This window comes from Musa acuminata, chromosome BXJ3-11, assembly GCF_036884655.1.
Source record: "Musa acuminata AAA Group cultivar baxijiao chromosome BXJ3-11, Cavendish_Baxijiao_AAA, whole genome shotgun sequence".
Taxonomy (NCBI): Eukaryota; Viridiplantae; Streptophyta; class Magnoliopsida; order Zingiberales; family Musaceae; genus Musa; species Musa acuminata.
The window spans coordinates 12,023,438-12,048,085 of NC_088359.1; the positions used below are offsets into that span (position 1 = coordinate 12,023,438).

Sequence of the window (24,648 nt, forward strand, 5' to 3'; positions counted from 1 at the left end):
TCGAATGTAACGGGAAAGCACTACCTGAAGCATATAACGCTGGTAATACACGCAACTATTACACTCTGCATGCGAAAGGCAGTATCAGTTTCAGTCTGCAAATGCAACGAACGTGGTAGGAAAAGCTCCGAGCCTGATGTTACAAACGCATTTATAACACGATACATTAAATCGTTATGACGATAGGCTCGAATGTAACGGGAAAGCACTACCTGAAGCATATAACGCTGGTAATACACGCAACTATTACACTCTGCATGCGCAATGCACGTGATACGAAAAGCTCCCTTTCGCGCCGCCCGATTTGTTATATTCGTGACACGACACAGTATATGTACTTTGTAGGTAAATTCGAATGTAACGGGAATCGTACCTGAAAATTACAATGACAGCTATATATACACACGTAACCAGGAATTGGCTAGGGTGCACCGGTCGTTTCATTCCATGAGCCACCCGATCCACCCAAGACTAATTCCATTTTTTATTTTTTATTTTTTATTTTTTGTATTTTCTGAATTTGACCCTTTTTTGTGATAATATATATGTATATACATACACACTTATATATACATATATTACAATAGGAAATCTTCTTCAATTATGAATACAAGTTTGATTCCATCTATCTTCTAATTTCTGACTATAATTTCAAATTTATAAGTGCTAAACTTTTACTTACATTAATCTAGCAAAACAATGTTATTTGATTAAACTTTCCCCATTCTTTCGTGTTATTATACATTTGCTTAAATTTTTTCTTCAAAGAATTTAATTCATAGATATAAAATTAATCCTTAATATATGATGTGAGTCTCATTTGAAAGAGAAATTTCTACCTAGTTCTCTACTTTCCCACTCAACGATTAGCATGTAAATGAATTATAAGGGCAAAAAGATTGATTGGAGAATAAATGATAGAATAAGAACATACGTGGTTGAACAATTTTAGTGTTTTATTCATATACACATGTTGTTCACATTATACATACATGAAAACAATGAACTCACAGATTCATAGTATCACATTTTAATTCAACCACCAAATCTTGTTCTTTATGCTTTTTTGAATTGGATGCTACACTGGAATTCAATCAGTAAATGGAATCTTCGACATCATGTTCATGGCCACATATCTTCAACCAGATGGTTTGCAGTCCAGCAGCAGATCATCTCATCTTCTTGATAGGGCCTCTCGGGATCCTGTTGAGGACTGTAGAGTCCAGCTTCCTGTAGAATGTATGGAGGTCATGGCTTCCTCTCACAGCCAGATGATTGACTTCGTCCTCGTACCGCTCGTACAGCGCTGGCAGCGTGTGGATGCACAGAAGACCTGGAACCAGGCAAATGCATCATCATTGCAGGAGATGGAGGAGTTGATCAGTGTAATGCTTTGTTCTCTCTGTGTGATGCTTACCAAGATATAAGAGGCTCAAGGAGCTGCAGCAGCTTCCCACTATGGAGACCACCCAAAGCGATGCAATTGCCTGCAGAAGGAAAGCAGTATAAGACTTGAAGGAATGGAGAGAGTTGAAATTGATTCAGATATAGACATGCTGGTTAAGGTGTCAAACCAGGAGACGAATCCTCCTCGGCTTTTGCTAAACGTTGTTGGAAATATTTCTTGTCCTATTGGGCTGCCTGTAATCTTACTGATGCGTGAACCAAACCAAGGTACGAAGGAGAAGGGCAATGAGAGCTTAAGCTGCTATGAATGGACCTCTTATATTTGTAAGGTGTTCAGAAAGGAAAGCATTGTGACACTGGATGAAAATAGAGAGGGGTAGATATCATTTGATGTGTGGTACTAAGTAAAAATAAAGAGGGACATATACAACTAGTTGTAAGCCAATTAAAGAAAAGGAGCGCTCCACAAATATTGATTAGCTATCGAGTGAAATTAGAGATTGACAAATATAGGAATTGAACTGACAAACAACTTTGATAATCCTAGGAGTTATTACAAATGGGCCAGATATATCATCAAGTGTTAAACAACAAGACAAACCCTCCTTGGTATATCGCTAAATGTTTTGTTGATATTTTTTTAAAATCTTGGACTGTTTTTGACAAGGATCTGCAGATGACCAATAATCCTAAAAACATTTATAAGTTTCAACATTCCTACTCACATACATGCAAGCTAAGCTAGGCGCTAAAATAAAACCCAAGTGAAAGGACATTACACAAGTATTGATTAAATATCATGTGAAAATAAAAAAAGATAGATACAATATTTGGATTCACAACCTGCTCTAATATCATGATAAAAATTTTGAATATTATGACAAAATCTTAAAAAGTTTGAGTTATTGAAAAATAATTAAATATATTTATAAGCTTTAATTATTGCAATATTACAAGATCACACAAGATCTAGAAAAATGATTGGCCATTAGAACTTGATATGCAGGGTGTAGGTTGTATAAAATGCTTACATATATATATATATATATATATATGTATGTATATATATATGTATGTATATATATATATATGTATATGTATATATATATGTATATGTATATATATATACATATATATACATATACATATATATATACATATACATATATATATACATACATATATATATACATATATATAGTTAGAAAAAGAAGGTAGTAAAGAGTTCATGTACCAAGAGAAACAGCTTGAGATCTTTTCCGCTTGCAATGTCATGGAGGACGGAGATGCCTCTAGTAAGTTTGGCATGGAAGGACAATGCGAATTTCCTAAAAGCATCCTCTGATAAAATGACCTTGGGGATTCTTGGAGGATATCTACAAGATAAAAAAGAGGAGTTTGGAATGCAACCCAAAAGCTGAAGTTATTAAGTTGTAGATAAACCCAATGACTCTTTTAATCTCACACATGAATATTTTCTTAACATCAATAAACACAGATACGGAAGAATACCGGTCCATCAGAGCTGCAACATTCGACCAGATGAACACGACGAGCATGGTTGTGATGGAGATGTGGCACAGCAGCGTGAGGAAATGGTACTCAGCCACCTCAAACAGGAACCAGATGACTGTGGCCCCGGCGAGGACTCCTGCCGACAAGTACTTGTTCCTCCACAGCAAGATGTCAGCAACTACAACCCCACGCAGACATAACATCAAACATCCGTTATGCTTTAGGGTTGCTAATGCAGAATGCCACAACGAACACATCGTCGATCGATTCATAAGATCACTAACCTTTTTCTCCGCCAAGAAGATCGTGAAGGGGTCTTCTTCGCCTGGTAGTGGATTTGGGCTGCTCGTTGGAATCAGAATCGTAAATGATCCGCGGCATGTCTTCCACGTGTGCTTCGACGGCTGCTGCTGATGGCCGGGCATGGCGATGCGGGTCCTTATCAAGAACATTTGGATTCTAATCTTACTGCCAAAGTGTTGGGAACGAGGGAAAAGGAATAACTTTCAGGTGAGATTTCTGGGAGTGGGACTGTGGGAGGAATCATGGATTGCTTCGGCCACAGGAACAGAGGAACGGGAAGAGCTGGTGTCTCCACCTGTTTCGAGTGCAACACCTTCTCTACTTCAGCAGCTATGCCATCATCTGGCTCGGAGCGAAGAAACCTGATGACACATGAGCTTGCAAGGGAAAAGAGGGTGAGAAAGGAATCACATTCTTATAGGACTATGTTGTGCCTCTGTTTCAGATTAAGGACTTGTAAACGGAAGCAAACGACGCTTCAATGTTAGGGGTGATCACTGTTCGGTTCGAACCAGAACCGAACTGAATCGATCCGGAGGATCCGAATCGAAATTGAAATAGAAGATTCTAAACCAGTTAAATATTTAAACATTAATAAATTCTCTGTTGTGGTGATTAATACTTTACATTGACTTGAGTTCGATAGAGTAATTTTTTTTTTCTTTTTTATCAATCAAAACAGGTGAATTAAATCGGAACTGAAACTAGACTGCCTGAAACTGTCTGAAACCGATTTGATGTTTCGATAATCAAAATTTTTACCAATTAAAAATAAAATATGATAATCAATTCTAATATCTCATCATCAAATTAATACATTAAATATTAAAATCCAACAAATGAAATTTTGATAGTTCAACCTTTGCTTAGTAGACTTACTACAACATCACCAAAAACAAATAATGTAAGAGTAAGAATTTATTGGATAGATTTTAAATTCTTTAACCTTTGACAAGTGCTTCATTAATTTTCTTATAAGAAAACCTAAGAAGTACATGGAAACATGAGATATTATTCATTTATAACCAGAAACATTATTCTTATAAGCAGTTGTTCCATGGCCTAGTTCAAGCATAAATAAGTACCTCAGATCAGGTATCGAATCTGGACTTTGCGTAATGTGCACAACAAGAATGCATTTCAAGCAGTCTTTCCTATAAATAGGAGCATCAATAATACGATAAATATATATGATGATTCTCAGCAGAACAATCAAACAACCGCACATGCACCAAGGAAATGTTAAGTTCGTGATTACTGAACCTCCCTCAACCACAAATGGAACACGGCAAGCAATGCTTGATGGTAGGACTGTTTCAAGTGCTTGCAGGTGCTTCTGATTTTGCATCTGTCGAGATTTCCTCAGTCTTCTCCACTTCTCCAATTTTTTGCACAATTTCTGCTTGCTCTATGATAACACAGGAAATCAGTACCAGATCATATATAAACAATATATCTACATGGTTAAAGTAGCAACTAGAATCTACTTGGAATGGCAAACAATGAATCTGCGAACTGAGCTAATTAAGCAAGTTTTGCTGCAGAAATTTCAGGGATGAATATTATCAAAGAAATCATAAACTTTATATTTCCAGAACCTACTTCTTCCTCACAAGAAAAGTATTCCAAATGGAAAAGGGACTTCTTAACCTGATTTAACTGTGATCATTGTCAGGGTGATGTTAACAGCCTGTTTTAATAGAGAAAGCCAGGGACAAGAGAACATAATAAGAGAGCAGGAGAGAAGTGGAAAGATTGGAGAAAAATCAGTTCTTTCCGAGATCTCTTGTTTTGCTCCTGAACCGGAGACATTTGGTGAGAAGTGAAGAGAATCAGGTTACTTATGTATTTCTCTTTTTTACCTAATTTTCCCAACTTTTATATTATCTTTTCTTTTTCATTTAACAAAGTGATGAGAAGTGGAGAAAAGCAGAAAGGCACTTAGGAAGCTGAGAGGGTCCTGGCTGAGGTACATGAGGGGCTACGCAGAGAGCATATTGATGGGTGAACCGATGTCATAGCATTCAAAGTGCTGCAAAAGGGATTTTGCGACAAGGATATTATTAGTAAGTTGAAGAAGGATGCCATGGGCGACCAATGCCAGAGATTTTCCGGAATCCAACATCAACAAACGATTCCTCTAAGCCCGATAGACTGCACTTAGCCTTTGCCCAATGGGAAATAGACCTCCTCAACCCTTTTCAACGCAGAATTCTCAATGTAAGGTCGACCAATTCACCAAGTGGGTGAAAGCCAAGCCACTAGCCTCTATAGAATCATAGGTGGAGAGTTTTGTGTAGAAGAACATTACTACAAGGTTCAAAACCCCAAGAGCTATGTCATACTCTAGAAGTTCAATTCGATGACCCATCCTCAAACCAATAGGCTCACTAACGTGAGATACCAGAACCTGGTCACTTCACAAAGCGTGTCATTGATGCAAAGGGGATATGTGTCAATGAACTACTTAGTATCTTGTGGGCTTCCTAGACTACGCCAAAGACCGCATCGGGAGAATCCCTCTCGAAAGAATCCCCTTTAGCCTAGCCTATGGTACTGAGACAATCTTGTTAGGATCAAGAGCACTAAGAGGGGGGAGTGAATTAGTGCAGCGGAAAACCTTCTGCGATTAAAATCGAAAACTGCTTTCGTTCGATAGAAGTGATTTTGGTAAGAAAGTCGATTCGTAAATCACTTCAACTTTTGACTAGGAGAGATGCAGCAAAGATATGAACGCAGTTTGCAGTTATGATGGAAATTAGAATATAAGCGCAAACTGAAATACGACGTTCGTACGATAAAAACGATTTCGGTATAAAAGCTGATTCGTAAACCACTTTAACTTGAGATAAGGCGAGATGCAGTTAAAGCAAAGATATAAAGTCAGTTTGCAGTTATAATGAAAATTAGAACGTAAGCACAAACTGAAATACGACGTTCGTACGATAAAACTGATTTGCGTCTTAAACCTCGATTCGGAAAGCACTAAACTTTGAAACACGTTCGTAAAAACACAGAAGGCAGTAAGCTATTGAGGAGGTTTGCAGTAAAGATAAGATGCTCAAAGTAAATGCAAACCGAGATTTAGAGTGGTTCGGTCAATCTTGACCAACTCCACTTTTGGCTTCCTCCACCGACAAGGTCACCGACGTCAACTAGAGGCCTTCCTTCAATAGGCGAAGGCCAACCACCCTTTTACAGTTTCACTCCTTTTGACGGGCTTAGGAGACAACCCTTACAGAATTTTCTCTCCTCTCTTTACAACTCAGAACTTGGAAGAACAGAGGGAGAAGAACTTTTGGCCTTTACAACAATTTTGAGCTCTAAGAATCACAGAAAAATATCAAGATTTCGGTGTAAGTTGATACCCTTTTAGTGCTGAATGGGTGGGGTATTTATAGGCCCCAACCTAGTTCAAATTTGGAGCTCAAAACTGTCAATTCCCGGAATTCCGGGATCAAGCGATTGCACCTCCTGGGCGGTGCAACCTCCCAGTCTCGCTCGGAGACTGAGCCCAGGCGGTGCAACCTCCTGCCTTGGGCGGTTCAACCGCCTGGCAGAAATCAGGGTCCGAATGGGTTGATACATTCGGCCCAATTTGGGTTTTTCAGGGGCCCAATTGCCCCAAGATTGAGTTAATGGGATCACCTCCCATTTCCAACTTAATCAATGTGCTAACTACGATTTTTCCTAAGACATTTACTGCAACTTGCTCCTGTGCGTTAATCGCTTCTTCCGGCGAGCTTCCGGCGAACTTCCGTCGATCATCCGATAAACCCTCGATGATGCTCCTGCGGACTTCCGGCAAACTCCTGGACTTGCGACGATTCACTTGGCGAGTTCCGACGAGCTTCTTTAGTAAGCTTATGGACTTCTCGGATTTGTTTCCGCAGAACTTCCGACGACTGTCCGAACTTCCGTCGAACTCTCGAACTCCCAACGTGATCATTGTCTTGACTCCGGCGCAACTCCTGCTGCATGTCTCACTTTCATCGTAGTTAATCCTGCACACTTATTTCAACATATAGATTAGATAACAAATGACAATTGACTTCATCATCAAAATCCGAGATTCAACAATCTCCCCCTTTTTGATGATGACAATCAATTGATAATGGAGTTAACCTTAACTCCCCCTATCTATATGTCATACTTGAGATAAGTCATTCTTGAATTCAAAACCTAAGAATTCAAGAGACATATTGATAAGTTAAAATCATTTGAACTTATCAATACTCCCATCATGATTCCCATCATGATGTATCTCTCTGAAGATGATGTCAAGGCTTGACATTCATTTTCAAATATAACAAGTTTGAATGATGGTAATAGTAGCAATTCATCATATAGTAAGATATCATGTAAAGCTGTGAAGTAAGATTTTGATATCATTACATGATGTACACATTTCAAATATTTTAGCAAGTATTGCATTTCTTCACATGGTAAGATATCAACTCAAGGCATAATGCAAATTAATGCATGGTATCTGTTCATATATCTCTTGGTGATGCAAGCATGGCATAATCATAGCATCAGTGTTTATAGCATCAATTCATATATTTCTCCCCCTTTGTCATCAACAAAAAGCATGGTAGTTGTGATACCAGCAAATTATCAAGCATATAAAGGAAGGCATGATACGTAGATTGCGTTGAATATTTCTTCCTCTTTTTTGTTATAATCCTTTTTGCATGAAGGAGGAAAGCCATTTATGATACCAGCAATTTGTGAGTTTACTTTGAGTCAAGATATGTGTGTGAAATAGCTTTTTGCAAATAAAAATACTATCATCCATATTTCGAGATGGAATTCATAAGCAGGAATCATTTCATCAAATCCATTTCAGAAAAAAATATTTTTCATAAGAGTGTATGAGAGAATTCGATTTTTAGCATTCCAATTGTTAAGCGAATCCGAAAAATGAATTCTTTCATGCATTCGGACAAGACTATGCTATAGATTTTCAGATACAATACAAAACATTTTTGTATTCAACACATAATTTCCAACATGTTATTTAGGCATGTAATGGCAATCAAGTGATTTGAGCATTTAATAAAGTCCGAAAAATAATTTTAACTAGTTTATGTATTCGGAAACATCAACATTCCTAATTCTCTTCTTATGAAATCAAATTGCTCTTCACTCAGAGGTTTTGTAAAAATATCAACTAGTTGATGTTTAGTGTTAATGTCATGACTTATCAACTGCATTGGTATATCACTTTCTCAAATTATATTTATCATGGAAATCAAGGCACAAGGTTTTCAAAACATTTAGTTTCAATGTAAAATCCGAGATAAACAATGAGAGATGTTTGTAATTCTGCATATGCTCAAAAAATATATATATCAGGTAACCATATCAAGGATCAAGGCAAAGCCCATCATGGTGAGTAGCATAAGGAATTTACAATAACAACAGATGATTGTGTTCATACAAGCTCATTCATGAGGTGAAAAATTAAAGTGCCTAAACAAAGAGTCAAATTATCGATGAATTTGCTGCAGCTCAGATAGGATTTGATCTTGTCGATGTTCAAGCCGTTCTTGTCTTTGTTCGAATCGGTCCATCCGAATCCCAATATCTTCGACAAATGATGTATGAGTTTGCTCAAATGGATGTGTTTCCTCAAAGGGACAGATCGGAGGAGATTGGGTACCCCTAAAGACTGGTGTTTCCGGTTCTGGTTCAGGTTGAGGGGGATCGGTTCTTCTTGGCATTCTAACCCAATTACCGTTTCTATAAAAACATCTTAATCGGTGAAGTAGATTTTTATTTATTATGCTAAACCTATCTACTTTTATTACTTCTTCTTCTGGTGGTATTAGAATATCGTAGGCTTTCATTATTCTAGTGATTATACCACCATATGGGAGCATCATGTCTTTCTTAGATAGTTCTAATATGTTTTGTTGGATAAGATAACCAAGACAGATGTCATGTCCTTTCATGATCAAATACATAGTTCCTAATTCTAATTGGCTTACTTCATCATGATGGTATTGTTTAGGGAGAATAATGCTAATTAGGATATGATGAAGTACCTTAGTGTTTAGAGGCAGTAGATGTTCACAACTTTTAGGAACAAATGCTAAGTTGGGATTGGCAAAAATTGTTTCTAAGGCTTCAACATATGTTGTTCCAACAGTTTCATCATCCCATGATCCTCTAAAGTAAAGTCCTCTACTTTTTATGGGAATGCCTATCATGTCGCAAATGAATTTATCTGTAATGGAGATGTGTTGTCCTAAAAGATAGGTAGACATTCTTTCTTCTTCATCTATTTGTATGTTGTTGTAAAACAATCTAACAAGTCTTGGATAGATGGGTTCATTAATTTGCAAAATGAGTAGATCTAAGTTTGCAAACCATTGGATTGTCTCTAAGTCTCTTAGTTCATTTAAATCTACATATTTTCCCTTATTGACACTCCTAAGTTCGAAAGAGGAAAACTTTTCAGCATGGTATTTTGAATCGAAAAGGGTGAGATCAAAATCTTCCACTAATCTCCTCTTCCCTTTGTCCCTTGAGGATCTTATAGATCCCAGAACTACTGTTATTTAGAAGAATAGTGATGAGCAAGAGTAAATGAATCAAAAACAGAATTTAAGGGCTTCTTATAGAATATCTTAGTGAGATCTTCAAGAGAGGGAAGGATTGTTGATGTTTTGCTCCAAAATGAGGGGTATTCGGGATGCTATGAGGGGAGAAATGGGGATGGAGGAGCCTTGGAAGAGTAGAGAGGGGAAGGGAAAGAGTTGGGGTCGGTTTCACCGCCGACCCTAGCTTGGGTTAAAAAGGGCAGAGTTGCGGGCGGTTGCACCTCTGGCTAGGGCGGTGCAACCGCTTGCAACACGTGATAGCCGGAGGTGCTACCTCCAGCTAGGGCGGTGCCACCGCCTGTAGGCGGTGAGCACTTGTTCTGATCGCAGTGTGATCTGATTTGAGAGTTTTTGTCTTGAGAAGAATTTTCATTCAGAGCAATCAACTTTACTTACGTAATTACGTAAGAGTTTTCATTTTAAGACAAGAACTTTTGCACGATCAAGATAGATCTTTTAACGTGCATACTCTCAATGTCGTACACATGTTTGTGACAGTTTGTTCAAGTTGATAAGCCTTGCAAGTTCATGACAGACTTAGTCAGTTCATGATACAGAGTTGGATTCGAAAGTTATGAACGAATGAAATTGATGGGTTCGAAAATTCAGAGGATATGTGAATTGAGAATCATGCGTTTCTAATTCTGAAAAATCAAATAGGATTGTATCTAAATCGCATTTGTGATTTTAAATTTCTAATCTCCATCTGTTATTTAGGCTAGAGAGCATTGCGAGTTCTTTTTGGATCTTGGGTCATGAATATCGAGAATCCAAGGAGCAGAATATTATTTCTTCCTCCAGCTTATAATTTTTTATGTTTTTACAGGAAAGGATGATTTTTAGGTACCCATTTGCTTTTGGGTGCCGCAAAAATAGATCTACATTATTTGTCATGTTGCATAGAATTTATTATGGTTCCTTTAGGAACCCAAATTAATTTGTTTGGACTAATTTTCTTGAATGGACAATAATGCGTTTTGTGTCCAAATTTGTAACAAAAGTTGCATTTGCTTTGGTGTCGAACATGTAAGATGGGGCCTTTTATGAAGGTGGTTGGATTTTGGTGAGGACTTCTCACAAATCCAATTCCACTTCTTTTGGGAACGTGACCCTTGTTTGCAAGGATCATGTTCAGTGACTTGCTACCAACCTCGAATTTCTTCAAAGTGTCCTTAAGTAGCAAGTTTTCCTTTTGGAGAGTTTCTAGATCATGGCATTTTGTGCATGAACTTAAACTATCATGATATTCAGTTTTTAACTTATCAAAATTACAAGTAAGACTATCATGCTCCTTTTTTAGCAATTTATATTTTCTACTAATAGTCTTGCATTCATCAAATAAGTCATGGAAGGCATTTAATAATTCATCAAATGATAAATCTACATCTATTAAATTTGTTACCTCCTCTCCGATGGCCATTAAGGCGTAATGAGCAACTTGCTCGGTGTTGGACTCCTCTTCTTCGGATGCGCTCGAGTCATCCCATGTTGCTTTGAGCGCCTTCTTCTTTGATATTCTCTTCTTGACTTAGGGACAATCACTCTTGTAGTGTCCCGGCTTCTTGCACTCATAGCAAATAACTTGGTCCTTCTTAGGTTCAAATTTATTTTTTGTTTCATTCTTAAACTTGTTTCTTTTAATGAATTTTTTAAAATTTCTTGTTAGAAGTGCCAAGTCATCGTCACAGTCCTCATCACTTGAGTTTTCTCTCAAGTGGCCTTCTGAAGTTTTAAGTGTCATATCCTTCCTGTTCTTTGGAAGGATGTCTTCTTGCTCTTCATGAGCTTTGCAAGTCATCTCGTAGGTCACTAATGACCCGATTAGTTCTTCAAGAGGGAAGTTGCTTAGATCTTTCGTCTCTTGAATAGTAGTGACTTTAGGATCCCAACTCTTAGGAAGGGATCTTAGAATCTTATTTACGAGCTCAAAATCCGAAAAACTTTTTCCGAGTCCTTTTAGACCGTTGACGACATCCGTGAAACGGGTAAACATGTCGCCAATGGTTTCACTCGGTTTCGTCCGGAAAAGTTCGAAAGAATGTAACAGAAGATTGATTTTTGACTCTTTCACTCTACTTGTGCCTTCGTGAGTCACTTCGAGTGTGTGCCAAATATCAAATGCGGTTTCACAAGTCGAAACATGATTAAACTCGTTTTTATCAAGTGCACAAAATAAGGCATTCATAGCCTTTGCATTAAGAGCGAAAGCCTTCTTCTCCAATTCACTCCAATCGATCACTGGAAGAGAAGGCTTCGAAAATACGTTTTCGACAAGATTCCAAAGTTCAAAATCCATAGAAATAAGAAAGATCCTCATTTGGGTCTTCCAATAGGTGTAGTCCGTCCCACTGAACATGGGTGGATGTGTAATAGAATGGCCCTCTTGGTTTCGGGTGTATGCCATCTCTCTTAGGTTTTAATCCGTTAGAGAGTTAACCCCGCTCTGATACAAATTGTTAGGATCAAGAGCACTAAGACGCGAGGGGGGGGGTGGTGAATTAGTGCAGCGGAAAACCTTCTGCGATTAAAATCGAAAACTGCTTTCGTTCGATAGAAGTGACTTTGGTAAGAAAGCCGATTCGTAAATCACTTCAACTTTTGACTAGGAGAGATGCAGCAAAGATATGAACGCAGTTTGCAATTATGATGGAAATCAGAATATAAGCGCAAACTGAAATACGACGTTCGTACGATAAAAACGATTTCGGTATAAAAGCTGATTCGTAAACCACTTTAACTTGAGATAAGGGGAGATGCAGTTAAAGCAAAGATATAAAGTCAGTTTGCAGTTATAATGAAAATCAGAACGTAAGCGCAAACTGAAATACGACGTTCGTACGATAAAACTGATTTGCGTCTTAAACCTCGATTTGGAAAGCACTGAACTTTGAAACACGTTCGTAAAAACACAGAAGGCAGTAAGCTATTGAGGAGGTTTGCAGTAAAGATAAGATGCTCAAAGTAAATGCAAACCGAGATTTAGAGTGGTTCGGTCAATCTTGACCAACTCCACTTTTGGCTTCCTCCACCGACGAGGTCACCGACGTCAACTAGAGGCCTTCCTTCAATAGGCGAAGGCCAACCACCCTTTTACAGTTTCACTCCTTTTGACGGGCTTAGGAGACAACTCTTACAGAATTTTCTCTCCTCTCTTTACAACTCAGAACTTGGAAGAACAGAGGGAGAAGAACTTTTGGCCTTTATAACAATTTTGAGCTCTAAGAATCACAGAAAAATATCAAGATTTCAGTGTAAGTTGATACCCTTTTAGTGCTGAATGGGTGGGATATTTATAGGCCCCAACCCAGTTCAAATTTGGAGCTCAAAACTGTCAATTCCCGGAATTCCGGGATCAGGCGGTTGCACCTCCTGACTGGAGCGGTTGCACCGCCTGGCAGAGCTCGAAGACTGAGCCTCTGGGCGGTGCTACCTCCTTTCAGGGGCGGTTGCACCTCCTGACAGAGCTCGAAGACCGAGCTCAGGCGGTTGCACCTCCTGATTGAGGCGGTTGCACCGCCCGGCAGAGCTCGAAGACCGAGCTCAGGCGGTGCCACCTCCTGTCAGGGGAGGTTGCACCGCCCAGTCTCACTCGGAGACTGAGCCCCAAGCGGTGCCACCGCCTGGCTGGAGCGGTTGCACCTCCCAGTCTCGCTCGGAGACTGAGCCCAGGCGGTGCAACCTCCTGCCTTGGGCGGTTCAACCGCCTGGCAGAAATCAGGGTCCGAATGGGTTGATCCATTCGGCCCAATTTGGGTTTTTCAGGGGCCCAATTGCCCCAAGATTAAGTTAATGGGATCACCTCCCATTTCCAACTTAATCAATGTGCTAACTACGATTTTTCCTAAGACATTTACTGCAACTTGCTCCGGTGCGTCAATCGCTTCTTCCGGCGAGCTTCCGACGAACTTCCATCGATCATCCGATGAACCCTCGGTGATGCTCCTGCGGACTTCCGGCAAACTCCTGGACTTGCGACGATTCACTTGGCGAGTTCCGACGAGCTTCTTTGGCAAGCTTATGGACTTCTCGGATTTGTTCCCGCAGAACTTCCGACGACTGTCCGAACTTCCGTCGAACTCTCGAACTCCCAACGTGATCATTGTCTTGACTCCGGCGCAACTCCTGCTGCATGTCTCACTTTCATCGTAGTTAATCCTGCACACTTATCTCAACATATAGATTAGATAACAAATGACAATTGAATTCATTATCAAAATCCGAGATTCAACAAATCTTACCTCCTAAAGTCATTTTTTCAACACCTCAAATAGAGGGCTTTGAGGAAACAACCTTTCTTCGAAGAGGGACTTCGCACAAACCTAAACCCCATTGGTGAGGACAAGGAAATATATGTTGAAGTACAAGAGAGCTCTAACAAAACTAAATAATTGAGGTGTTCGTCAGCAAGGCATCGACTTAGGTGATTTGTCCTTTGAAAAGTTAAAGTCAAGGATCAGACTCACTTAAGGGGAAAACTAGCATTGAACTAGGAAGGGCCTTAAAGGGTCATTAAAGTCATTCGAGATGAAAACTCGAAACAACCAAAGGAACAATACTCCCTCGAACTTGACATATATCGAACCTTAGAAAATTTTATCCCTAACCTGTATTTCGAGCAAAACACATGATATAGCAAAAAATTCTTCATTGATACTTTGAAATTTTTTTACATTATACAAGTCAGGTCCTTACACAAGATTCAAAAGTGATTCATTAGATTCCGACCCACAAAAACGAAAGGACAAGGAGATTTAAGGGGTTATAAATATGTTGACAACTTCTATTCCAGAGGCACCGACGCCTTCATCCAATAGGGACGTTGAGTTATCGTTGAAGTCGATGTGGGTCTCCATTGACACCAACTTATCCTTCGGCAAGTCAATGCAAGGATTTTCTTCAACTTGGAGGTCAAGATACTTGGTTTTTGTTTAGGTGATAGCAGGAGATATCATCACTTGAAGGATGCATCCCCCACTCGAAGAAGGCAATCCCTCCGACTCCTTATAGGCTGCAACCGTCTCAATTGCTAGCTTCTGAGCCAATGCTTTCTCAACCCGAAGTTGCTTCATTAGATCAAATATCTTTGTCTTTTGCATTTTGATTTCTCCTTGAAGCTTTAGCAACTAATCTTGCATCTGACAGTTGTGCTCCCGGATCATATTCAATTGGTTCGCTTGTCAGCCATTCTTCTCAGCAAGGGCATCAATGCACTATTGTTCCTCGATCAACCTTGTATCCCGATTGACAGGCTTTGCCTTCAGCTTCACAACTATTCATGGATCGGCCCGCTCTTTCCTCAACCTCAAGCTTATCCTTCTCCTCACTTAGGAAGGAGACGATGCTCCCTGAGTCACAAAACCAATCAATAATCCCCATCAAATAGTGGTTATGCTGCACTAGAAGAAACATGTTAGAATACTGAGGTGAAAAACCCAACAGGGAACTTAGCAAATTGGAAGAACTTACCACCACAACATGTTTAGTCACCTCTTCGATCATCACCTCGAAGGGCAATGTGTCAACCTCCTTGGCTAGAGGAGGGATGAGAACCCCTCGGAGGTATTAGCTGACTAAGTGCCCATCCTTCCATATCGCATCAGATGCCTTTAACGAGTACCATCGTGCCTTCAAGGGTTCTCCTTCCATCAGGTCAAGCAAGTTCGACGCCTGGAGGGCAACGAAAGGTGCCGATTTGCATTTGCACAAGTCATGCATGTTTTGATGCCACGATCTTTTTGACGTTGATCCTGCCTTAGGCACTGGGGTGTCGGGGTAGCACTGTCCGATGCCTCCTCAACGTGGAGGCTAAATATCCTCCCTTCATCACCACCCCATGCTTTCAGGACGACTTGACCTCAATCGATGCCTCGACTGGCACACTCCTCTCTAGCACCCAGGTCGTTGAAGTTGTCAACAAAGCTAAGACAATCGAACTCCTCGATGGAATTTGCATGGAAGCAAGAGCGATCGAGGCAACCACCTTTCGCTTTAGTTTCATGAGATCCATTCATGCAACGAGGTGTCAAGTCAAACATTAGGAAAATAATGCTAAAATGAAAAGGAACGAAACACAAAGACGTACCCCAAGGACCTGGGCTCAGGTTAACATCGATCAATCGATCTTCGACTCTTTGTTTGATAACTAAGGAAGAGGAGAGGATCACTACCAAACGAAGCATCGAGCCCTTCTTCAACTGATGTCCCATCTGAAGAAGATGACACCCTCCCTAACCTCGACGTTAGGCTATCCAAGGATAGGACTTCAACACCCTCGACCGTGATCTAAACCTCATGATCCCTTGAGTTAAAGGCATGCCACCATTTTCAAAACCTAGACTTCAAATCCATGGATGAAGACCCTCGTGCATAAAAGGCTTTTAAAACAACAATATATAGTCTCAAATGCATAAATCCTTAGTAGAGTCTACACATCTTAGGAAAAGCACACAAATGAAAGATACAACAAATTAAGTGAGGACACAAAAATTGAACCTTTCCCTCTCTCTATCTCATATATAGACCCTAATGATAAAGAGAGATTTCACTGGCTTTTGAATTATACGAAGAAATTCCCATAGGAAGATAACTAAAGGACAATTGCATCTTGATCCAATTTAGTATAGCCTCCCTTCTTTGAAAGATAGATCTTTCAATCATCAAGGGATCGAGACTCGAAAGAGGTGGAAAAGGCCATTTCCTTCATCCGAGAAAAAAAGGAGTGCTTTAAAAGGACTAAGGGGCTGCAAGCTAGGAGGCTATGGACTCAAGAAGCCTTAGAGAGTGAGGCCTCTTCCGCCCCAAAAAAGGCCCTTTATAGGGCATCAGCATCAAACATCTTTTCACCTTTTATGTCCTCAATTTCCCACTAAGATATTTCTCATTCAAGGATTCTCACTCACCCAATTCTCGCTTACCAAGAAGGTTGACCAACACGTGCGATGACATTTGACCCACCTGCCAAATCAAATCCCAAAGAAGATCACTCGATGTGCCCTGCTGGGTTAAGCATTGTGAATCATCTAATATGCCCTCCTTGAGTAAAGCATCACAGATCATCCGATGCACCCTCCTCGGGCTAAGAATCATGGATCACCCAATGCACCCTAGTCAAGCTAAGCATCCTAGATCACCTTATGGGCCCTTCTCATATTAAACACTATGGATCACCTTGTGTGTCCTTATACTAAGCATCACCACCTGATGTGCCCTCCTCGAGCTAAGTATCATAGATCATCCGATGTGTCCTCCGAGGATCGAGTATCAAGGACCACCCAATGCACCCACCTTAGGCTAAACACCATGGATTACTCAATGTGCTTTCCTCAAGTAAGCATCACAGACCACCCAATGTGCCCTCATTGGACTAAGCATCGTGATTTATCTGATGTGCCCTCATTGAGCTAAACATCTTCCTCCAGCTAAGCATCGTAGACCACCCAATACACCCTCCTCGGGCTAAGCAAAGCGGATTGCCCGATGCTCTCCTTAGGCTAAGCAAAATGGATTACTTGATATGCCCTCTTCAGGCTACACATCACAAATTGCCCGTTGCACCCTCCTCGGGCTAAGCAAAGCGGATTGCTCAATGCTCTCCTTAGGCAATAACCATAATGGATCACTCGATATGCTCTCTTCGAGCTAAGCATCACAGATCGTCCGATGCACCCTCCTTGAGGTCATCATAGATCACCCAATAGGCCATCCTCGGGCTAAGTATTTTTTATTACCCGATGCGTCCTTCTCAGGTTAAGCATCATGGATTATCCAATGCACCCACATCGGGCTAAGCATCATGGATCACCTTATGTGCCCTCCTCAAGCTAAGCATCGTGGACCATCCGATGCATCTTTTTAGGACTGAGCATCAAGGACCTCTTCGGGAGGAGCATCGAGGACTGACTGAGATGCCTTCAGGCCAACCATAATGATCCCTCTAAGACACCCAAACTGTGAAAGCAACCTTTAACACTCACGAGTCCACCAAAAGCGAGTGTGTCTAAATTATATTTTAGCACCCATTCAGAAACACCCCCCAGTACAATTTCAAGGGACAATCAATATGGGAAATATCCATCTTAATCTATTGCTCAACACATGACAATCACATCACCTATTAATGATAAAAGGTCTCAACTAATGGCTCTACCATGTCAGTAGAAGCCAAACAAAAAATATTATCTAAATATTTTCTGTTTTGCAAAATACTATTCCTAACCGCAAGCATCTAGGAGAGAACCGACTATAAAAGACGAAGATGAATAGGATTACCAAGGTCAGACTCTCTTTTTTTTGTTTACATTCTAATCCCACTTTGAGAGCCTAATTTGAATGTCAAAGAGATCTATTGAGAAGCCCTTCCAATGCCGATCTTTGTGCAAAAAGCACACCTTGGGATCAATACCTCTTCGAGAGATCAAGACGTTGGGTAAAACCAAAATTTTTATATTGATCGAACTCGAACCAAGTCAAGCAGGTCAACACAAATTCAACCACCAACATCAAACCACATGACATGGATTAATGTAACCCAGATGACTTGTCCATCTATACAATAAAGGACAAAAATCTCTACAATGCCACATTGCAAATCCATGTACTTGTCCGTAGCAATTGAAAATCCTAAGGGGTGGATATTTTTGCAAAACATATAACAAAAATGTTTTAATGTATTATTTTTAGGTTGTTGTACTAACCATGCTTTTTTATGAGTTTTCGAGTATCTACCAGTTATTTTCTTTTATCAACGATTTTCGTTGACCTTACAAAAACTTATTAATTATACCAACTCTTAAGTTTTCAGTATTAACAATATTTGAGGGAATTATTTACAGTAACAACATTATTTGAGGGAATTATCTATCAATTTAAAGTCAAGCAAAGTTTAGACAATATTCACTAGCACAAGATCTTATGATTCAATGATCTTGATTTTACAATCTAAATTAAAATGGCCTTAAACAATTCATGATCATAACAAATAGATCAGTTTTGTCAACTAAACAACTCATAGGTTTGGTAATATCCAACTTAATCATTTATTCTTGTATTAGACAGTTGTTTTCTATGAATTATTGAGATATTTCCTATATTTTGAACTAAGTAATTTGTGATAATAAACTTACAAGAAATTTGAAAAGATCACCAGTAAAACATTTAATGTCAGAATAATATTATATATTTTTTAAGGACAGAGACAGTTAAAATTCAATAATTTTATTATTTGTTAAATCTTAATTAATTATATTGACATTTTTTAAGCAAGAAATCTAAATTAAGTAAATTATGATATTTGTTTCTTGACATATTAATTAACTTCACAGAAAATAAGGTTTCTTGAGTTATGATTTGATCTAGCTCAAGGCCTTCTATGATTTGCAATATGATCCCAATTTTGACAAAATTGTTCAATTCTTGATGCAATATCGAGTGTTTCCATGGGTAACTAATCTTCATCGGTGAATTTTATGTTAGTCTACATAAAACAGATCCTTCTAATTACAGAAGATCCATGCATAAACCACATCAAGAAAGCAAGTTTTCTATCACATAGATATAATTTTGTGAGCTTGAATTTGAAGATCTGAAATCAAGATCTGTATATGCAAAATACCAAACTTCAGATGGATGATATGTAGGTCAAGGAAGTATAGGCTAATAAACCAGTAAACTATCAAACTATTAATACTTCTAATGGAGATCATTCATGTGAATATATGAGCAAATGCGTTCATAATGATGTCATTATGAAGCCTACAAGGATTTTAGTTGTATATACAAGCATCAGAACTACTATATATTAGAAGTCCAAGGCTAAAAAGTATCCAAACATACAAGGTTAACTTAATAAATAGGAGGTTGTAATCAATTTACCTTCCTCGTCACTATCTTCAAAATCATCATCCATAGCATCACCTCCCATATTACCAAAATTCTGCACATGAGATACATGTATAACATAAATTAATTGATAAACGAAAAATTAGTAGGAAGAAGGGTATACTGAAGTGGTCATTACTGAGAAATCCATCCCTCCCAAGTCCAAATCACCAGGACCTGATAAAGTGAAAAAAAACACAGATTTTAGTACTTGCAAATGGTGTACAAAATGCAAAATCATGGAATCAATTTTACCACCAAATATATGCATAAAAGATTAAATTTGATCCATAGAATTGAACAAACTGAATCATTAAAGGTTCTAAATCCCCTGCAAGTCACTCTCCAAGCATGTCTTGAGTATAAACGGCCTACTCTTGTTCTTAATATTATGAGTTATTTATCTGCAATATGATGATTCTCAAGGTTCTTTAGTTCTTCGGACATAATTAATTCTAAAAAGATGCAAGTCCAAAAAAATCTATTTAATGTCTGAATGAGTCAATATGCAGTGCTCATATGAAAAGGCAATGTGATTGATACATAGTATATATTCCACAAAGCCAGGTCGAATACAAGATAGAAGAGTATATGGCAAATGCTAAATAAGAAGGGCGCAATATAGCATAAAAATAGCATTAATATAAATTGTATAGTGCTTTTTATCACCTATCAATAGTTTATAAAAATAATAAATTATGTATAATGGTTTCTCAAGTAACAGCATCTACATATGTATGCAAATCATACCTCAAGTATCCTTGAAGAACACAAGGAAGAAATTAGAAATGTGTATATATACTTATGAAGATGAAAGCAAGTTTCTAAGTATCTACTATGAAAAATCATTAATACAAAAAAGTTTCTAACATGTCAATTCATTTCTGCCAGATGTTTTTGATGCAGTGATTTAAAAAGCGCTAGACACCAAAATGCGCTAAGGTCCAAAAATTCCCGAGGCGCTAGGCGCCTGCCCGAGCGAAACGAGACGCTAAAATATAAAATATATAATATAATTAATAAATATAATTATTTAAATAAAAAATACCATTAAATTAAGAAAATCGGGTACAAAATCACAATAAATAAATAAATCATAATAGTATTTTTTTTATTTTTTTAAATAAAAAATATACTATTAAATAAATAAAAATTAATAGTATTATAATCGAAATAATATATTATTAATCTAATAAATAAAAATACTATTATTAGTATATAGTTAGTAGTATACTATTAATATATTGTTAACAGTATAGTGAGAAGACCGAGGCTGCTGAGGCAACGGCAGCGGTAGCAGGCGACAGCCATAGCTGGAGCGGGAGCGGCGGCGATAGCGGGAGCGACAAGCGACAGCAGGAGCGACAAGCGACAGCGGGAGCGACGAGCGACAATGGGAGTGGGAGCGGGAGCTGCAAGCGGTAGCGAGTGCGGCGAGCGACAACGAGAGCGACGACAGCAGCAGCGAGCGACGACAGCGGCGACGAGAAACGATTGTGGCAGCGGCGAGCGGTCGGCGAGCAGCGATTGTGGCAGCGGCGAGTAGCGACAGTAGCAGCGAGCAGTGATAGTGGCAGCAGCAGCAGAGAGCAGCGATAGCGGAGAAGAAATCTCGACGGCAAAATCGCGAGTGTTAGGGTTGGGGAAGTCACGGAAATCGCGAGAGGAAGCCTGATATCGGTGATTTAGTTGGTTCGATTGAACCAACTAAAGCACCAGAGACCAACCAGACCTAAAAAATCTGGTTAGGTCACCTGGTTTAACCCAGGCGCTCGCCCAAAGCGCCCAGGCGGCGCCTCTTTGAAGCGAGGTGCTCGGGCCTCGCCTCGCCTCGCCTCGCCCGAACGCCTATTGAAATCACTGCTTTGATGTAGTAAAGGGTCCCAATGAAGCCCTTGTCGGTCTCCAATCACCTCATCACCGAAAGATGAGGGTAACGCCCATATCTCCTAACTCATTCCTCTTTTTCTCTGCCTTGACCACCTCATCTTACTCGTATCATTTTCCTCGTCTCAGTTAACTCTAGTTATAGAACACAACATATAACAGAGATGTATCTACTTAACTCTCGAGATGCATGGACTTGTGTCTAGTTATCCAGTAAACCCACATCCGGCGAGTACTAGATACTCCTGGGTCAGCTTCTAAGCGAGACTATATCACCCAAATGCACAACATCAATATGAAATGCCCAAAATGCATAAAATTGTTAAATGTAAGTTGCAAAGCATTTACCAAATACATGATTTGGGCTCAGATTAGACACTTAATATTGCAACAAAATCCATATGTATGAATGGTGGTAATGATAAAAATTGGTTTGTTTGGTTGTCCAACAGAGCAGATATTGTCCATTATGCTTCTTGACGTTTCAAGATATGCACTTTGCAGAAGTCTCACAGCACAATACCTAATCCAAAATGTATGGCCCACCTAGTCAATCCACATAAGCACTAACAAAGGGCCCTGGCACGAGGCATAATGTGAACATGCTCAGAAGTTTGAAAAATGTATATACTAGCAACAGAAACTCTAGTTTGATTCTCATATTGGCTGTGGATTTGCTAGAGACTATTATTTGACTATAATACCAAAAATACTACTTCAGGTCACAGTTCCCCATTATGAATATTTGTGCGTTCATTTAGAGTTAGTATAAGCACATAAATGATGTGCATCATGTGATATCCATCCTCTTCATGCAACTATAAGAAACGGTATAAACAATAAGGAGGTGTACCATCAGCATCTTCATCTACCCACTTATCCCAATCAACTTTGACATAGTGAGGAGCCTTTCCATCACCACGCAGAAGCTTTTTCCACCATCCTTTCTCTGCTTTTTCTACCACACAGAAGATAGATCTGACACCAACATTTATTTTGCTTGCCTAGTGGATGGCATTGTTTAAGCAAGAATAAACGACTAGGAACAAAAAAATATGACAAATCAGTTCATGATTGATAATAAAACCATACCTCCTTATTTACTTTATCATAAAGATCCATTTTTAACTCATAAGTGCTATTTCCAGCACCGGCAGTGGCCGAAAATGTGAAAATGCCATCAGGTTCCAGATTAACTTTTGCATCTTTTGCATCGGGCAAGTGAACAGTGATGTAAATTTTGTCAAGCCTCTGAGCCCATTTGACTTCAGGATGACGACTGAGAAAAGTAGCAAATAATATGTCAGACAACTTATTAAAAGATAAATAACCATAAAGGTGCATGAGGCTCTTAAATCACAGAGGTACAACCTTATACACCATACAAAATAATATATATCTATTGCTAGAAATCACACCATCAACGAGCACAGGCAAGTAAATAATATATACAAACACGTTCATCCCAATTTTAAAATCAAGCTGTTAAACTTTTAGCCTATGCCAAATCATCCACAAGCTTAAACTGACAGATGAACCACAATTTATTCATTAATATTATAACCCTCTAACTCATAAGTGGGTTGGCAAAATGGTCACAGCCCAACACATGAAACTCTGAATTAAATTGGGAGGAAAAATATAGTTTCTAGAATGGAAAACTTCCAAGAAATCCTCTAGAGATTAGGAGTTTTCTTGATTTCGCTGGTTATTAGAGGAGATTCATAATTCATTTAAGGGTTTGGTATGACGATGTGGAGACTCGGACACAGACATCCAATGCCAATATCATGTTGGATTTTTAATCTGTCAAATCATCTAACAGCTTAAACTAATAGATGAGACAGTGCTTATTCGTTTATATACTAATAAAGCCAATAACCATGTGTTAAAAACCTATAAAAGCCACAAACATGTGTTTCCTGGAACACCAGATAAATGGGACGTTTTTGGAACTGGTTTGTTGCATTGCTGTAACGCCAGCTTTTGAACAAACAATTCCGTCAGTTGTGAATAGTCATGTAGCTGTGGCATGTCGAACTTGTTCTCGATGATTTCAAGAGCCAAACAATAGGTGTCGGAACCATTTTGGTACAGCCTTACGGAATCATCACAGGAAAATAAAGTTGCGTGTCACACTTTCCATGAAGAAATGTGACCAATTAACTAACCAATAAAACTACTAAAAAATCGATCTTTTTATGCAATATTCCAATCTACCACATGTTCCTAGTGCCATCCGCACTACAACGAACATCCTATTATGGATTCAAGAAACCAACAGATTAAGTTCACAATAGTGTCTCGTGATATTATATCATACCAACAACTGTCACTAAAGCAGAATGGGGAAGAAATAAGCGAATAGTAGACCAAGGTTCGAAGTTCCTGCGTCGGCAGCACCGGGGTATTTTCCGGCCACCGGAACTACATGTGTCAGAGTCTGGATTCGTGTCGGTGTCGGCGTGGTCAGTGTACCTCCGCCGGAGCGGAAATCCGAGAAAGAGAAAGAAAAGGAAATTCTAAAGTGGCGAAGACACGTTTCGCTCGAAGGAAAACAAATGCATACCTCATATCTAAATAACCCTCTCTCTTTCTTTCTCCGGCGCAATTCTCAGACGAGACGGGGCCGGCCTGCGGCGGCGACGAGGACGACGTCCTAAATGCGCGTCTGCTGTAAGCGAGCGAGACTTTAAAGGGGCTTAAATTGGCTTGGCAACACGTGCTTAGCACGTGTTGGGTTATTGCACCAACACTGAGTTTTGATTTAGAACCTTACAATAATCAGATTTGGATTCAACAAAGTTAACTATATTACTTTATATAATTATATAAAGAGGGATATTCTCTAAATGGTGAATGGTACAGTCTGGTCACTGATATTAAGATTAATTTGTTCTTAAACATGACGAAGACAAGCTAACCTAAAGTGTTTTTCTAACTTTTGCCTTTGGAGAAAAACTATGTAATTTGATTATTTACAAATGAGTCGCTTGAAATCTTGTCTAAGTCAGAAAGTGATATCACCATTGAAAGTTTTTGGTATTTTTTT

General features: G+C 39.1%; 2 protein-coding genes across 3 annotated transcripts; both read right to left on the minus strand.

The window, feature by feature from the left end:
* Positions 1 to 938: 938 nt before the first annotated feature.
* On the minus strand, positions 939 to 4,449 carry LOC135652635 (reticulon-like protein B2). The gene is made up of 6 exons (XM_065173723.1): positions 4,311 to 4,449; positions 3,207 to 3,602; positions 2,920 to 3,100; positions 2,642 to 2,783; positions 1,418 to 1,487; positions 939 to 1,333 (listed from the first exon to the last, which is right to left on the minus strand). Exons 2-6 carry the CDS (start codon positions 3,301 to 3,303, stop codon positions 1,170 to 1,172), a joined length of 654 nt encoding a protein of 217 aa, XP_065029795.1. The 5' UTR covers positions 3,304 to 3,602; positions 4,311 to 4,449; the 3' UTR covers positions 939 to 1,169.
* Positions 4,218 to 24,266, minus strand: LOC135652636 (uncharacterized protein Os08g0359500-like). 2 transcript variants are annotated; one of them, XM_065173725.1, is made up of 6 exons: positions 24,166 to 24,266; positions 22,689 to 22,875; positions 22,450 to 22,600; positions 19,849 to 19,886; positions 19,704 to 19,764; positions 4,218 to 4,624 (listed from the first exon to the last, which is right to left on the minus strand). In XM_065173725.1, the coding sequence occupies exons 1-6, from the start codon at positions 24,168 to 24,170 to the stop codon at positions 4,542 to 4,544; spliced, it is 525 nt and encodes a 174-aa protein (XP_065029797.1). In that variant the 5' UTR covers positions 24,171 to 24,266; the 3' UTR covers positions 4,218 to 4,541. The 2 variants fall into 2 exon arrangements, with proteins under 2 accessions (XP_065029797.1, XP_065029796.1); XM_065173724.1 differs by having other exon boundaries at positions 4,218 to 4,633.
* Between the last annotated feature and the right edge of the window lie 382 nt (positions 24,267 to 24,648).

Bases quoted from the DNA above. Each gene is read 5' to 3' on its own strand.
- LOC135652636 (XM_065173724.1), bottom strand. The intron at 19,887-22,449 runs GTACACCTCCTT...TCACTTTATCAG, and splicing joins GGTAGATGAAGATGCTGATG to GTCCTGGTGATTTGGACTTG. The intron at 19,765-19,848 runs GTAATGACCACT...TCTCATGTGCAG, and splicing joins TGGGAGGGATGGATTTCTCA to AATTTTGGTAATATGGGAGG.
- LOC135652635 (XM_065173723.1), bottom strand. From the start codon at position 3,303: ATGCCGCGGATCATTTACGATTCTGATTCCAACGAGCAGCCCAAATCC. The intron at 3,101-3,206 runs GTTAGTGATCTT...GTGGGGTTGTAG, and splicing joins TCTTCTTGGCGGAGAAAAAG to TTGCTGACATCTTGCTGTGG. The intron at 2,784-2,919 runs GTATTCTTCCGT...TTTATCTTGTAG, and splicing joins GTTGCAGCTCTGATGGACCG to ATATCCTCCAAGAATCCCCA.